Consider the following 16022-nt stretch of genomic DNA (forward strand, 5'->3'; position numbering starts at 1 on the left):
TAAACTTATACAATGTTATATAGTTCGCTATATACGTCAGTAAAAATTTTAAAAATTGTACTCTATTGACTTTAGGAAAAAGCCTAGCACTACCCTTAGCTGCCTCATTTGAGAGGGCCTCAAATCATTTCTGTGCCTAGGCCCCATGTAGCTGTATCCCCATCTGCAGGGCCAATAGGATACGACCACCTGGAGCCCATTTCATTTCAATCTAGGTTATGTTTAAGGTACCTGGGACTCAAACTTCCTGCCTAAACAGCTCAGCTTCCAGGCTCATTTTCCCAAAAATGTAGCCTTATATTTAAGGGTGGTCAAGAGGTGGCTCCTTGCAGGGGGGGACAAAACTTAGGCATGTAGGCTGAAGAACCCACAAATGTTCCTTAGTGGCTATTAAGAGATTGAATGGTGGAAGAGGAGGAGAGGAATGGGCTGTGTGCTGGCTCTCCCCTGGCTATCACCTCTGGAGTTCTGAGAAATCAGAAAATTCTAAAATCCAAGCTGCATGTGCGTGTTGTGTGAACATAATAGCTGTCAGCTTGATTTTATAACCTCAAAATATTTTGACCTGTTTCCTCAGGCCCTGCAGATATTAGGGGGAGGATTTAGGAAAGAGAAAGGCAGTGATCTAAATAGATTTCAGGCAGAGTCCTTCTTACCAGAGATGTCACAAGGGAGTCCTGATCAGTTGTAGGTAAGTCGACTACTTAAGAGCCACCACCATCTTCAGCCAGTGAGCATTTTCATTCCCATATCTAATCCGTTTCTTCCTGAAGTTTGAGTGAACCAGAAGGACAATAGAAAGTTATAAAATATCTTTATAGGTTCCTCAAAGCCAGAACACTAATCCTATTTCCTCTGTCACGAGGTTATTTCATGGTCCTTTTATGCCTGTGCCACTGTACGCAAGCTTATCTGAATAAAAAACTGATGTGTTGGTAGACTAAGATCATAAACGCAGTGTGGTATAGTGGTTAAGTACACACCTCTATAATAATGTTTAGTTCCTAGATTGTGAGTCAGTTAATGTCCCCAAGCACAGTGACAACATGCTGGACGCAGCTTGCACCAGTGCAGGGAGAGCCCATTACGTGTTTATTTTCCCAACTCCATGTTCAGTGACGTCATTGGTAGTTTGCCGTTGGCCACGGTGGAAATGTTTACTCCACAAATTGTTCAAATTAGTTTCTGTTTTTTAAGTTAGTAGTAACAGTAGTTCCCACATTATAGGGGAGCTTAGATAAATGAGAATGTGTGTGTGTGAGAGAATCGTGTACCAAATGCTCAATAAATGCTACCAGTTATTAATACACGGTCAGAATATACTAAAGCCAGAGTTTACAAAGCAAACAAACTTTGGAAACAGACATATACTTCCAGTAAGTATAAAGTGTTAGTACAAGATCTTTGTACTACTGATCTTCCCAGTTCTATTTCTTTGAAACTTATTTCATACAGGTTTTGTGGTCTTTCTCAGTAGAGAAAGCAGGGGGAAGGGAGCTAAGATAAGATTAGACAGTAATCCTAACTGGTCAAGCCAGAAAGCCCTTTGTGGTAAAGCAGAGGTGGTGGTAGAGATCTCTGATTTCTAAAAGCTTGTTTTTAACCTCTAACAGCCAAGAGATAGAACCTACAAACCTGTGGGAGCTATTGAAGAGCAGGTAGTAAAACTGTTGGAAGTTATCATCACCTCCCATTATAACATGCCTCTTATTTGTACAGTGCTTCATTTTTACACAGCCCTGTGAAGTGGGAGATGGGGAAATAAACTTAGATGAAGACATTTGCTCGAATGTATGGTTAACTGAGTTTCAACACAAGTTGACACTAAGTCTAAGACACTGAACTAGAAATACAAATCTCAGGACCCTCATTTTTGAAGGGATTTACCAACCAAACATTAGGATTTAGTTAGTTTCCTCTCAGTTGATATAATTCAAACTAAAGCATAGTATCTTTCATAATTAGCCTTTTAGGGCTTCTGATCTATGTGGATGTATTATTCTAGTTATTCTAACACTGATATTACAGCAGCATCCATTTTGCAACAGAGGATGATGGTCTAGAGAAATGAAAGACTTGCCTAAAATAAGGAGCAGGAAAACCCAGGGATAGTCTTCCATGAAGAATCACACTGTACTCCTTTACCTGATTTTTCAGCACAAAATATACAAGTCCTTTTACTCGGTCAACACAAATTCTACTTAAACTCCTGAGTTTCAGAAGGGCTAAGGCCATTTTTTCTGCCTTTGGAAGATGAAGCATCCTCCAAATCCATCTAATGACCCTCAGTGTACTAACAAATTCATTGATTGTATCAAACATTATTGGAAGTGGGGACAATCAAGAAGGGCATAGTTATTTTACCAAGTATTTGTTATCAAGTCAGATTTTGACTTATTTCTGGAAATCATAACTTGGATATAATGTGACAGCACATATCTGCTAATGAATTAGACAAAAGCTATTCCTGCAAGACTAATTTTAGGGCTTCCTCTAAGCCTGGCAACTACACACAGGTTAAGACTAAAGCTCCTCTTTCCAGTGACCATCTTCCTACAGTAAGCCCATGTTACTTCCAAGGGGACAGACCCTAGGGAGGAATGGGTACTTCATAAGTTGTAACAGTTGAGTAACTGCTCTTCCCCAGATTTTTGTGGGTGTGACTGACTCCAGGAGGTAGCTGGATCACCTTTGTTTTCTCATTGATTTGAAAAAGGCATTCCACCTCTTCTAAGACTCCAGATATTGCAATCCACATCTGAAACTAACATAAGTGCAAGAGCTACATATTGACTAGACATTGATTGGGTCTTTTTTCCCTACTGGCATAATTTGTAATTTTACCATAGAATGCAGTAAGAGAAAGTACTCCTAGGAAAAGTATCATTAAGGACAATAAATATTTCTCCCTCAGTTCACTGATACTCTTAAACATCTGAGGATTCAAATTGTGATGTGATTTCTTAGAATTAAAAATTTTTTTCTTCAATACCAAGCCACCTAATCCTTAGATTAGCTGGGTTACATTACCCAGATGGCTACATAAAGTGCTCTCTCTCCATTCTTATATTCTTTAAAAAAACAATCCATTATTTGTATGGCACTTCATAATTTACAAGTCTTCACATACATAATATCTCACGTAACCTTCACACAAAGCAAAAATTTTCATCACGTAACAGATGAGAATACTGATCCTTTACCCAGGTGATATTACTGGTAATGGGGAGTATCAGAACTAGAACTTGGGACTTTGAGACCAGTATTCTTTTCTCATATCAAGCCACCCTTAAGTATAAAAGATTCTGTTCCAAAGCATTTCTATTTGTTCATAAAAAGTTTTTTAAAAATCTAGTACAAAAATCCAGAAAGATAAAGTGACTTGCCATCAAAGCCTTACTGGTGGCACACTGATTTCCAGAGTCACACAGTCACATCTCGGCGTGTTCAGCACCACGTAGGTGTGTTCTACACCCTACACAATCACTGCCCTACAGCTTTCCGATCAAATCAAGTACATTACGAGAGAGGCAGGATAATACATTACCACGGACCTGAATACATGACCTCACAAAGTGAAACAGACCTTTCTGAAAGCTTACCTGAGTGCAAGCTGTTCCATCCTCTGACTGGGAACTGGTAATGGAATATTAAGAAGCTGAAACTGAGATTCCTGCTATGAAACTAACAACACAAAATACTGTAATTTTAGAAAAGTTTGTAAAAGATTGCTGATTGGCTACGTTCAAACTATCAGTGGCCAGAAGCTACATTCTGAAAATTTACATACCAGAGATCCATTTTAACTTTTAAGTTCAGGGATTGTGAACATGGAGGGCAGAAGAGAATCTGTACATCTAAATTCCAACAAAAGGTCTGAGAGCACTGGCCTATTGAAAAAGGGTTACAATATGATGACTATTCAAAGCCTTCTAGTTGGCATTCTGGCTAGGATATAGGATCTTTTTCTAAAACATGTTTCTTGTATGTGAAAAGGATTCAAAAATTATACTACTATATATTAAGTGCAAGCAAATTATTACCTTCTTAGGGCATTAAAATTGATTAGTTAAAAGAATGTTAATTGTAATCCTCTTCTTCAAAAGAAATCATAAACATGCTGCTCCCTTCTTGCCTTTGGGGCAAATTTCCTCTTCTTTGGTAGCACTAGAGACCCCCAGTCTGTAAACCAGATCTCTAAGTAAAGAATTTCCTGCTGCTCCTAAGTTTCTTCAGTCGTGTCTAAACTCTTTGCGACCCCATGGACTGTAGCCCACCAGGCTCCTCTGTCCATGGGATTCTCCAGGCAAGAATACCAGAGTGGATTGTCATGCCCTCCTCCACGGGATCTTTCTGACCCAGGGATGGAAACTGCATCTCTTATGTCTCCTGCATTTGTAGGCAGGTTCTTTACCACTGGTGCCACCTAGGAAGCACTAAGTAATTTCTTCAGCACATTTTTTAAATGAATAAAAAATAAGATTCCCAGGTATTTTTCCCAAACCTGTAAGGTCCCTAGTTGCCTAGCAATTAGCAAGATAATAGCAGGAAAGCAAGAACTCCTTTCTTGCCTCTGGCTTGGCAGAGGGGCTGGACCTCAGTGGGAATTACCATCCCTTAACTAAATGATCAAACAAGGCAAAGCTATAGCTTTTTAGCTATAAGCCCAAGATTCAGGCATAATACTGTCACATTGGGTACTATGTTACATTTGAAATAACTTGGTTCTCACAGCCACTGGAGCAGCTGGATTTGTAACTGAAGCTCTGTTCTCTGCAATGTACTTAATTGTACAGTTTTTTTCTAATTTTGAAATATCACAATGCCAATGCTGAAATACCAGGATTGTGGGAAAGACATTTAAAAAGCATTGCCTGAGGACTTCCCTGGTGGGTCTGTGGTTAGGAATCTGCCTGCCAATGCAGCGGACACAGGTTTGATCCCTGCTCTGGGCAGACTCCACACGCTGTGGGGCAGCTAAGCCTGTGCACCACAACTACTAAGCCCACACATGTTAGAGCCCATGCTCTGCAACGAGGAGCGACTGCACGAGAAGCCCACACGCTACACTAGAGTAGCCCCTGTTACCACAACTAGAGACAGCTCGTGATAAAGACCTAGTGCAGCCAAAAATAAATGTTTTTAAAACTCTAAAAAAATGAAAGCGAATGCCTGACAGAACGGAAAGATGAAAAATTATATTCTTCACTCCAAATTTTTATTCACTCATTCAAACACCTTTTCCACGTGGTTCAAGTGGTAGAGGTTACAATTTATTACTACTAGTACAAAACAGAATGAATCAACATTCTTACAATATTGAAAGACTAGGATCATTCCTAAAACTACTTAGCTTTACTTCTTACTCCTAAATTTTAAGTCATCCATTCTTTCAATATGCAATATCTCAGCATTATGGAAACAATGTTTTATATCTAGAGATTTTCTAAACTTTGTAGGGAACTAGATCTATAAACTGGAAGATTTTTTTTTTGGTTATTAATACAAAAAAAAAAAAAACACGATTATTTCTGAGGTTTATAAGCTGTCTTCTGCAAAACTGAGTATTCTTCCTCTATTCAAAGGTAACCAACTTCTCATTAGAAAAGAAAATAGCCAAGCAACAAACACAAAATAAGAAATTAGCCAGAAAGCTATGGCTTGTTTCCCACTCAGGAAAAAAGTATAACTGGTAACAAATAAGGTACAATTTCTATAAGTGGGTATTTTTTAAACTTGTAAGGTTTCCATTTCTAAAACAGAAGAGTTGAGACACTTTTCTAAGCAGCTTAATCTGTCAGAAGATCTCATATCAATATTTACACCCTCAGTACTTTGTATTTTGCTTTTACACAGTTAACTTTTATTTATTTTCACAGTTAACTTTAAAAGGCAATTCCTCCCATTAAATTCGTGTGTTACTAAAAATGTAGGCTAAAGTTAAATGGGTAAAGATAAAGGCCTACACTGTATTTTGGGGGAGGAAAGAAAGTTATTTCCCAAAAGCAAGAACTCTTTGGTGAGAAGTATTTTTTACTAACACTTACCAATTTTATTCTTTCACAGTTGGATGCATCAACTTGAGTCCAGTGAGCATCTGGGTTTGCCTCATCTTGTGATTTCCAACCTTAATCATAATTGTGTCTTTTTTTGTACTCATTTATACAAATGGAGGGCAAGAATACAGTAACTATTTAGGTGATTACATGAGTTCTATACTAAGACAGTGTGACCCCGCTAAGATTGAATTTTTGGCTCACAGACATTACTACCATGAGGTAACTTATTTGCTGCTGATATATAACAGGCAATTATGGGGTGTAAACCTATGAAAACTGAATATATAAAAATAGAGAATTGCCTGAAGTAATTACAATCAATAATTTTAGAGCTGGAAGGAAATTTAGAAATCATCTAATCTTAACTCCTAGATAAAAAGTCAGATATAAAGACTTAGTTGGCAAAAACCATACTTCTCATGAGTGCCAGAGCTAGATTTTGGGGTTGATATTCCAGGTCAATTATTCCTCACAGTATACAATACTCATAGTTAGGAATAAATTACTTGGAAATGTATTTCCAAACAGACCTTTGTTAGATTAAGAAAATCCAAACAAAAATGTTCAAAATCTGCTATCTATTCTTCATGTTGCTGAATAAATGACAGTTAAACTTTAGAAGGACAAAAGGTCAAGGAACTAGACAACTTAAAGTGAATAAATTCAACATCTGAGCATAATCTTTTTCTCTAGTCCTGAAACAGGTTGATTTCAACACAAATTATTAGAATATTTGCCACTTAACTTTCAGGCTTATAGACAAAGTTGTAACAGATCTCAAGATGTGGAGTTGATTCAATGACAAAAACTTAATTTGAGCACTTTCTTTCATAGCTACTACAACCACAAAATCAATTTCTCTCAAAGGAGGTTTCAGTCTCAGAGGGTTCACATATAATCTCAATTAGCAAAAACAACAGGCAGCTTTCCGTTTATTCTTTACGCCATATCTTAGATGGGAAGAAAAAGGGAGTAAAACAAAAATTAATCTAGAAGAAATTTTTTCACTTAGATTACCTAGACATCAGCTCATAATGAACTGGGAGATCTACAGTATACTGTATGGTAATTTAAGGAACAAAGCTTTCCAGGACTTGAGGTAGCTGCTTACAACAGGAGCTTAAAGCAAGATGAAGACAGGATACCTTATGAGAGAGACAGAATTTAATAACATTTTAATTGCAAGGAGTAAATCAAAATGAAAATTTGAAAAGTTAAAGCATATTTGTTTTTATTTATAGACAGTTATCACAAGAATTGTAAAGAAAAAGAGAGTATCAGAATGGAACTGGATAGTTTTCATGCTATAGCTAAGAATAAACAATGTTCCTACATATTATGGTTAGTGAGCACATTATCAGTATAACAGTGAATCATGGTTATTTAAAAATATGTGGACCATAATCTGTGCTTTAGAAATAACTGTATATAGTGTTATAAGCTGAAAAGACGTCAAAAGAATACCAAATATACACCTGTGTATAAGAATTCAGAAAAGGTTGCATTCTGTAAAGTCAATCAACTGTATTAAAAATGACACAAATTCAAAACAAAATGCATGTTATATAAAAAAGGACTTTGTAAGACTTGCTTGCTGCATTAAATCCATAGTTTAATCCACGAAATTTCCTTTTAATTATCATTTAGACAGAAGCATGCAAATAGTTCTAGGATCTACTTCGAGTCTTCCCCAAATCCACTAAGGCTACATATTCTCTCTTCAGGAGCTAAGCAGGTATTCGGGTAGCTGCTTCCTCCTCTGCATCCGCTCGGTTTGCATTAATTTCTGCAAGTGTTCGGCCAAACCGTGCCCATTCATCATTTCGGGGGACAGCAATCTGCTGTTAAAAGAAATACAATGCTTTATGTACACTGAAATAAAAGATCATCTTACCCACTATTTTTCAGTGTTTTCAAATAATTTTTCCATTAAAAAGTAATAATTGACTTGAATGTCCCTTCCATAATTACAGCTACTATACCAATAATTTATGACATTTCAAAACAAAAGATAGTGTTTGAGAAGTGTGTTGTGACAGCCTCAGAAATGATTTTGCTATTATCAGCATCTGTGCAAGAGAGAATGACATGATGCTCTTTAAATATAACTCCTATGCACTATCTCATGGATTTTCTGGTGAGCAGGAAGGAATTTCTGAAGAATTTTTACTTCTTGCACATGAGTATGAAATAATTTTTGAAACATGGTTCATAAGAGGCTGATTTCTTGTTTAAGTATTTTTGTTTGGAGTATAAGATAACCTTTCTTGATGTATCTTAAACCTTTCGTCAAAAGGTATGCTGCTACTTACCAATTCAGTGACACATCAATAGTAAAAGGGGAAAGGACGCTTGGGATATATTTCCCTCACTGAAGCAGTTCAATAACCAAAAATTTTTGACAGCTGTCATTATAATATTGGAGGAATCTAGTATGCCATATTCGGAGAAGGCAATGGCACCCCACTCCAGTACTCTTGCCTGGAAAATCCCATGGATGGAGAAGCCTGGTAGGCTGCAGTCCATGGGATCATGAAGAGTCGGACATGACTGAGTGACTTCACTTTCACTTTTCACTTTCATGCATTGGAGAAGGAAATGGCAACCCACTCCAGTGTTCTTGCCTGGAGAATCCCAGGGATGGGGGAGCCTGGTGGGCTGCCGTTTATGGGGTCGCACAGAGTCGGACACGACTGAAGAGACTTAGCAGCAGCAGCAGCAGTATGCCATATTAGGGCACAGAGCATTCAGTGTGGCAAATGGATGTGCCTGCTTCTAAATCTACTGTACGACTTTAGACTAGATGGGACAGTGATACCCAGTATTGTAGCTCCCAGACAAATGTGGCTATTTAAATTACCTAAAATGAAATAAAACTGAAAATTCAGTTATTCAGCTGTTCTAGCCACATTTTAAGTGTTCAGTAGCCAAATCTGGCTAATGGCTACCATGTTGGATGGTGCAGATACAGAGTAATTCCATCTATGCAGAGAATTCAACTGGCTGCTCTACATGATCCAATTTACCTCTCTCCAATTGCAGTTGCTAGAGGCTGTGGGATTTCCAGACAGGATGGAGAATCATAAGGCACAGCAAAAGAAAAGAGTAACTAAGGCACTAGCCAGGGCTAAAACATGAGGATACCACTCCCGAGCACTGTGCACAGTTAACCCAAACAGTAAAGATGAGAGGGCTGCAACTCATCCTGTTGGGTTCATTCATAATGGCTTTGCAATAAGGCTCAAGGAGTCAAGAATGACATTTCACATAGTCATTAGGTAGCTCTTAAAAGATACTACTTTTAATTTGAGCTACCTGGTCCAAACAAATCTACGAATATAGAAAATAAAATCTTATCTCAATGTCAATTCTGTAAAGCCCCCAAGTCCAACTATAACTAAATTTCTTCTGCTTGAAGAATTTCTAATTTCCAGCAATGCATGCTGGAAAGTACTTTCGACATATGATACTATCCTCAAAATTTGTTGCATAGGGACACAGGACATTCAGTTTAGAAAGGAAACTAATCTCAAGAGTTGCTTCTGTAATGAAAAGTAAGTTTTATCTTTACAAATACATGGGTTATTCAATTCACGAACCTCAAAGACTAGATTTAACCACAAAGATACTGTCACTATAGTTCCATGAAAGCTAAATAGATGTGTCAAAATTATAGGCAGTGAGCCCCATACCTCTCCCACATCATATATAACAATCTGTCCTTCAGAATCACCCACGGCAATCTCTCTTCCAGAATGGGTCCATCTTACACGATTAAGAGCAGGATTACCTTCCACAGAAATGCTTGCAGTTGGCACCTAAAGTCATTTAAAATACAGTTCAGTGTTAAAAGTTTCATCAGGATTTCTATAAACATGTAAAATAGTAATTCCTTTTCCTCCAATCTGGCTAGGTTTTTGAAAACAAAGATGAAAATAGATAAAGAATTTTCCCAACTTTCTTCCTGTTCAGTGATATATTTTGAATGACATTACAGTCAATCCTTGAAAATGGTTTGGGAAAATAACTTAAGTCCTTTCATAAGAAATCTTCACATGACTGGACACGTCATTTTGAGAAATCTTCTCTTTAATAAAGGATTCTTTGTTGTTTTGACTTTTTTAAGAAGTCAAGCCGTTTGAAAACAGATGGCCAAAACCTCTTTTAAAGAAACATCTCAGAAGCCCGCATAAACAGATTATGGTTCAATTTTAGAGGACAGGAGTTACTTTTGTAGCTTGTGTCTCTGTTAGCTAAAACCTGTGATTTGATCCACAGATTCTACAGTTCATACCAAAGATGCAGTATGGGTCATTCCAAAGCCCTTGTTCCCATGAACTATCTGGAGCAAGGCAAGATGACAGCACCAACACAACGGCACCATCCCTCGGATTATGACCGTACCCTCTGTTATGCTGAGGGAAAAGAAATTATCTGCCACTCACAGAGCAAACCTTCAATGTTTGACTCAGAACAGAATCACAATATTTTTAAATTTCTGAAACCTGATTAAAAATAATCCTTCTATTTGACATAAGTCATCCCCAAATGACTAATTTAACCTTCTAGAATGCCAAAATAGTTGTAAGAGAAAAATTATAACTTAGCTTTATTGTGAGTTAAATTATAGAACAGATCAAAATTGAATTGTAACCACAAATGCCTAACATGAAAATCCAAATTAAGAAAATTGGTACCACTCTAGATAACCAGAAATGTATAATTAAGTCCAGTCATGTATCCAGGACTCAATATCTTTCCCTAGCAGTATCTGAATGTTGCTCTTCAAACTACTAGAGCAGAAGTTAGCATGATGTTAAAATACTTGTATTTCCAATATATAAATTCCTTGTCCTGTATAATCAACTAATTTACTTAAAGGATTATGATAACATATATTTGGCCACTAGAAATAAGAAGAGATGTGAGAAACAGTGGCTGTGGGAGAAGGCACCAAGAGACTTTCTCAATAACTTTTATTGATAGAACTGCTAATGTACTTCTTAACCACACTGCAATACAGAACTCTAAGAACACTCTAAGCCTCTGCCTACATTGGTAAAAACAAACATAGTTAAGAATAAATAATAGCTGCAGTTAAATTTCATTCCAAATAAGTCATTTTAGTATAATAATTATGAAATTTGATTTCTATATTAATGTTATAGTAACAGTAACACTGTTTTTAATCTTTCACAGAGCAAGTCATGAAAATACATTTTGTGTCACTCAAGTCAGCCTAAGACTAGTATTTATGGATAATATACAATTCTACCAAGGCTAAGAGATGATTCAGAAATTCAAAATTAAGGTTAACGTATGTCAACAGCCTGAAACTATCTGCTTTCTAGCCTATGAATGAAAAATATCCCAGTTGCCTTATGAATGAGACTTTGCCAGGACATGAAGAGATGTGACAATGCTTTTTAGAAGTAAAAGGAATGCCCCAGTGGTCCTGGCAATAATATTTCTCCCTTCAGTTCTGCACAGCAGGCTGTTTATTATTTAGGGTACAAAGCTTATTTGCTTTCTTTGTGATGAAGCTACAATCACAGAGTCCTTTCACATTCCTTGGGATAAAAGGAATTTCACAAATTATTCAATAAATCTCCAATTTTCCATTTTTCAGTGCAATTTTTGTTATTTTCCTGCTCACCTCTGTATCATTATTGAGATTCCACAAATCCAGCCTACCCATGCCATCCACACAGGCAAACAGGGCTGGGTGAGTGGGTGACCACATAACATCATAAACATAGTCTGAATTATCTTCAAATGAGTACAAAGGCTTGTTATTCTGAAAGGGAAAAGTTGATTTTTAGCACAGCAAAATATGACATACATTCAATAAGTATGATAACATTTTATGATACTTAACTCAGCCTAGAAAAAGTTCCTATAATCTGTTTCACTATAGAATTACCTGAAGTTATGAAGTACGAATCAACAACTGGACTGCATTCTCTATTTACCTTGTAGACACCATACTGTTTTTAAAAAGGAATAGGATGTGCTGAAGATTCTGGAAAGATGAGAGCAATGGCACTATACTTTTTGAATCTCCTCTAAATCTCCCCATAAACCCAGACAAAGCACCAAGGATAGCAAAAACCAAAGATTCATAAACAACATCTACAACAAAATCAGGAGACAAAACTTCAAATGTAAACAGGTGGAAACCTTGGCCAACTATGAGATCTGCATGGCACATCTGTGTGAGAAGAAGTATAGGAAGGCACGAGGGCTGCTCACAGCTGGAGAATAGAACAGAAAAGCCTTTCAGTACACAGTGGGTTATCACTGGACAGCATGGGGGTCAGTCTGAGAACAGCAGTAGAGACTGGGAGGGAGTCAACACAATTCCATTTACACACCGAAGGCAGACTCCGTTGTGATAGAAGTAAGGTCTAATGATGCAGTCTGAGCCCCGAAAAACTCACAAAATTAACAAATCAAAGCTCCCTTTCCAAGACAAAGTCTCACCAAAAAGAAACTGAAGGGAATGGAATCCAAGTTGCGGAACACAGCACAATAGGGACAAGGGAAAGAGAAGGTTCAGATAAAGGTGGTGGAGAGGAACGGAAAAGATACATTTCAGAAAGTACAAGACACAGAGAGATATATATCCACTTTGCAAAAAACCTAGGAGAGCTTTAACCTAGACTACAAAACTAGAAAGGACTTCCCAGGTAGCTCAGTGGTAAAGAATCCACCTGCCAAAGCAGGAGACACAGGTTCTATCCCTGATTCAGGAAGATCCCCTGGAGAAGGAAATGGCAACCCACTCCAGTATTCTTGCCTGGAAAATCCCATGGGCAGAAGAGTCTGGCGGGTTATAGTCCATGGGATCGCAAAGAGTAGGACACAACTGAGCCACTAAACAACAACAACATGAAACTAGAAAAGTTATCTATGCCCGTTCCCTCCTTAAACACATAGAAAAACTCATTTCACTACTAGATAATAAGGAACAAAAAAAAGGATCTCAGTCAAATCTCACACAAAGTTATTGTGACAGATCTTTAACAAGTGTAACGATGTCATGACAATTAATATGTGAAAAGAACAGTCTTTTCAACAAGTGATGCTGGGACAACTGTATATACACATGCAGAAGAATGAAGTTGGACCCCTCCTTCCCCACATCAAACCCAGAAATTAACTCAAAAATATCTTAGATCTGAATATAAGAGGTAAAATAATACAACTTCTAAATACAAGAGGTAAAAACAGTAAAACTTAGGAGAAAGCACAGGAGTAAGTCATTGTGACTTTGGACTTGTCAATGATTTCTTAGATGAGATAAAAGCACAAATGAAAAAAAAAAAGTATATATATTGGGGTAAATCAAAATTTAAAACCCTTGTGCTTCAAATAATGCCCTCAAGAAAGTGAAGAGAGCCTTTACAATGGGCGAAAATATTTGGAAATAATATATCTGTAAGTAACTCGTATCTACAAATCTTAACAATACTTGAATAAAAAGGCAAACAACCCAATTAAAACTTGGGCAAAGTTTTAATAGGCATTTCTCCAGAGAAGATCTACAAATACAAATAAGCACTTGAAAAGATGTCCAATATCATTATCCATCATGGGAATGCAAATCAAAACCACAATGGAATATCATTTCATACCACCAGGATGGCTTAAATAAAATCCCCAAACCACTGAATTGTACACTATTAAATGATGAATCTTATGGTATATGAATTATATCTCAATAACACCATTATTTTTTAAAAAAAGAGATAAACTGAATTTTTTTGAAAGTGATAGACAAATGAGATTAACAAAGATATACCTGTAATGGTAGGCCCTAAAAAAGAAAATCAAAGCAATACTATAGAATACAAAAATAATAATTTTAGAGAACTCTCCTAAAATAAAAGACAGCCTGAAATTCATATTAGAGTATCTTGTGTATCTACACAATCAACCCTTAAAAAAAAAGAAAAAAAAATTTGATCATCCAGATTTTTAAAGACCAAGTTATGAGGTAATGAAAAAAAATAGGATTGTCATCAGACTTTTTGACAATGCTTTTGCCAGAAAACAACAGTAATATATTTAAGGTAATCAAAAAATGTAAACTGTAGATTTTATATACAGCCAAACTGGTTTCCCCGGTGGCTCAGTGGTAAAGAATCACCTGCAATCCAGGAGAAACAGGAGACATGGGTTTGATCCCTGGGTCCGGAAGATCCCCTGGAGGAGGCCATGGCAACCCACTACAATATTTTTGCCTGAAGAATCCCATGGACAGAGGAGCCTGGCAGGCTACAGTGCATGGAGTCACAAGAATTGGACATGACTGAAGCGACTTAGCAGATAGCACAAACTGACCTTCATAGACAGACTCTTGTGAATACAGGAATAACGCACCCATGAGCACCTCCTGAGGAATCTACTGCAGAAGAAGCTCCAGATGACCAAAAAGAATGAAGAGATGTCAACATAAGGACTGGGGGACACTAAGCTTCTCCTTACAGAATTATAAACAATCTGCAACTATACACAACAGTATGAACGATACCACAGAATGCAAAATCCAGACTGTGAGAAACTAACAGGACCACCAAACTGGTTTCTTCAACAGCAGTAGCAGCAAGACAGAGAAGGAAACCCTACTTTTAAGAGAAGGACTCAAAGGATGGGTTAATCACAAATAAATGAACCTCATCTGGATTCGGCTTCAAACAAAAGGTAAAAAACAAAAAAAATTTTTTTAATTGAGTACCAATCGCCTATTTTATGAAATTAAGGAATCACTATTATTCATTTAGGGGGAGAGTGCAACAATGATATGGTAGTATTACAGGGTTTTTTTGTTTTGTAGATATAATACTGCATACTATGTCTTTGTTTAAAATAATCCAGTGGTAGGGAGGGAATGTACGTAGGAATAGATCAAACAAGGTTGGTCACGTGTTGATAATTTTAGGAGCTAGGTAATGAGCACTACAGTTTAATTATACTCCTCTTTCTGCTTTTGTATCTATTTGGAATTTTCTATAACAAAAAGTTTAAAATTATAAATCTAAAATTTTCCAGGTTATCAAAGTAAATGTCAACTGCATGATTATCTTAAAAGCCAAAAAAAATCTGTTTGTAATTAAGAAAATAAAAATTTTAAACAAACTTAAAAGTAAGCTAAAAACAGAAAGTAAGAGTTTTTTTCCTTAAGATCATTATTTTCCTATAACTCCCCTTGGCAACAATGCCAAGGCAACAATGAGTATCACGATCATTTGCAGAGCTTTTAAGAAATTCAGACGCAGGGCCCCACCTTCCCTGTGCATCCTGAGTCTCTCTGGTGTTGCTCCACTAAAGGTTCTGATGCACATCAGTGATTAACAAACACCCTGCTCAGAAATAGCAAGGAAAGATAAAAAAGCTTTCTTAAGTGAACAATGCAAAGAAATAGAGCAGAACAATAGAATGGTAAAGACTAGAGATCTCTTCAACAAAACTGGAGATACCAAGGGAACATTACAAGAAAAGATGGGCACAATAAAGGACAGAAGTGGCAAGAACCTAAGAGAAGCAGAAGAGATTAAGAAGAGTGGTAAGAATACACAGAAGAACTACACAATAATGTCTTAATGACCCGGAGAACCACAATGGTGTGGTCATTCACCTGGAGCCAGACATCCTGGAGTGTGAAATCAAGTGGGTCTTAAAAAGCATTACTATGAACAAAGCTAGTGGAGGTGATGGAATTCCAGTTGAGCTATTTAAAATCCTAAAAGATGATGCTGTTAAAATGCTGCACTCAGTATGCCAGCAGATTTGGAAAACTCAGCAGTGGCCATAGGACTGGAAAAGGTCAGTTTTCATTCCAATCCCAAAGCAAGACAATGCCAAAGAATGCTCAAACTACAATTGTGCTCATTTCACATGCTAGCAAGGTAATGCTCAAAATCTTTCAAGCTAGGCTTCAATAGTACTTGCACTGAGAAC

At 37.0% G+C, this 16022-nt stretch overlaps 2 protein-coding genes across 8 annotated transcripts in view; one reads left to right on the forward strand and one right to left on the reverse strand.

The window, feature by feature from the left end:
* Positions 1-16022, forward strand: part of LOC133258650 (small ribosomal subunit protein eS26-like) — a 201969-nt gene that overhangs the window by 113017 nt on the left and 72930 nt on the right. The window lies entirely within an intron of this gene.
* DYNC1I2 (dynein cytoplasmic 1 intermediate chain 2) overlaps positions 7265-16022 on the reverse strand; it is a 53893-nt gene continuing 45135 nt past the window's right edge. For 5 of the 7 annotated variants that reach the window (XM_061435348.1, XM_061435383.1, XM_061435374.1 and 2 more), the window contains 3 exons: positions 11716-11856; positions 9752-9877; positions 7265-7900 (listed from right to left, as the gene is read on the reverse strand). In XM_061435348.1, coding sequence (XP_061291332.1) covers positions 7787-7900; positions 9752-9877; positions 11716-11856 — 381 coding nt within the window. In that variant the 3' untranslated portion in view covers positions 7265-7786. The remainder of the gene's footprint in view (positions 7901-9751; positions 9878-11715; positions 11857-16022) is intronic. The other 2 variants (XM_061435365.1, XM_061435388.1) reach the window with 1 other exon arrangement.

Source organism: Bos javanicus, chromosome 2 (assembly GCF_032452875.1).
Source record: "Bos javanicus breed banteng chromosome 2, ARS-OSU_banteng_1.0, whole genome shotgun sequence".
NCBI lineage: Eukaryota > Metazoa > Chordata > Mammalia > Artiodactyla > Bovidae > Bos > Bos javanicus.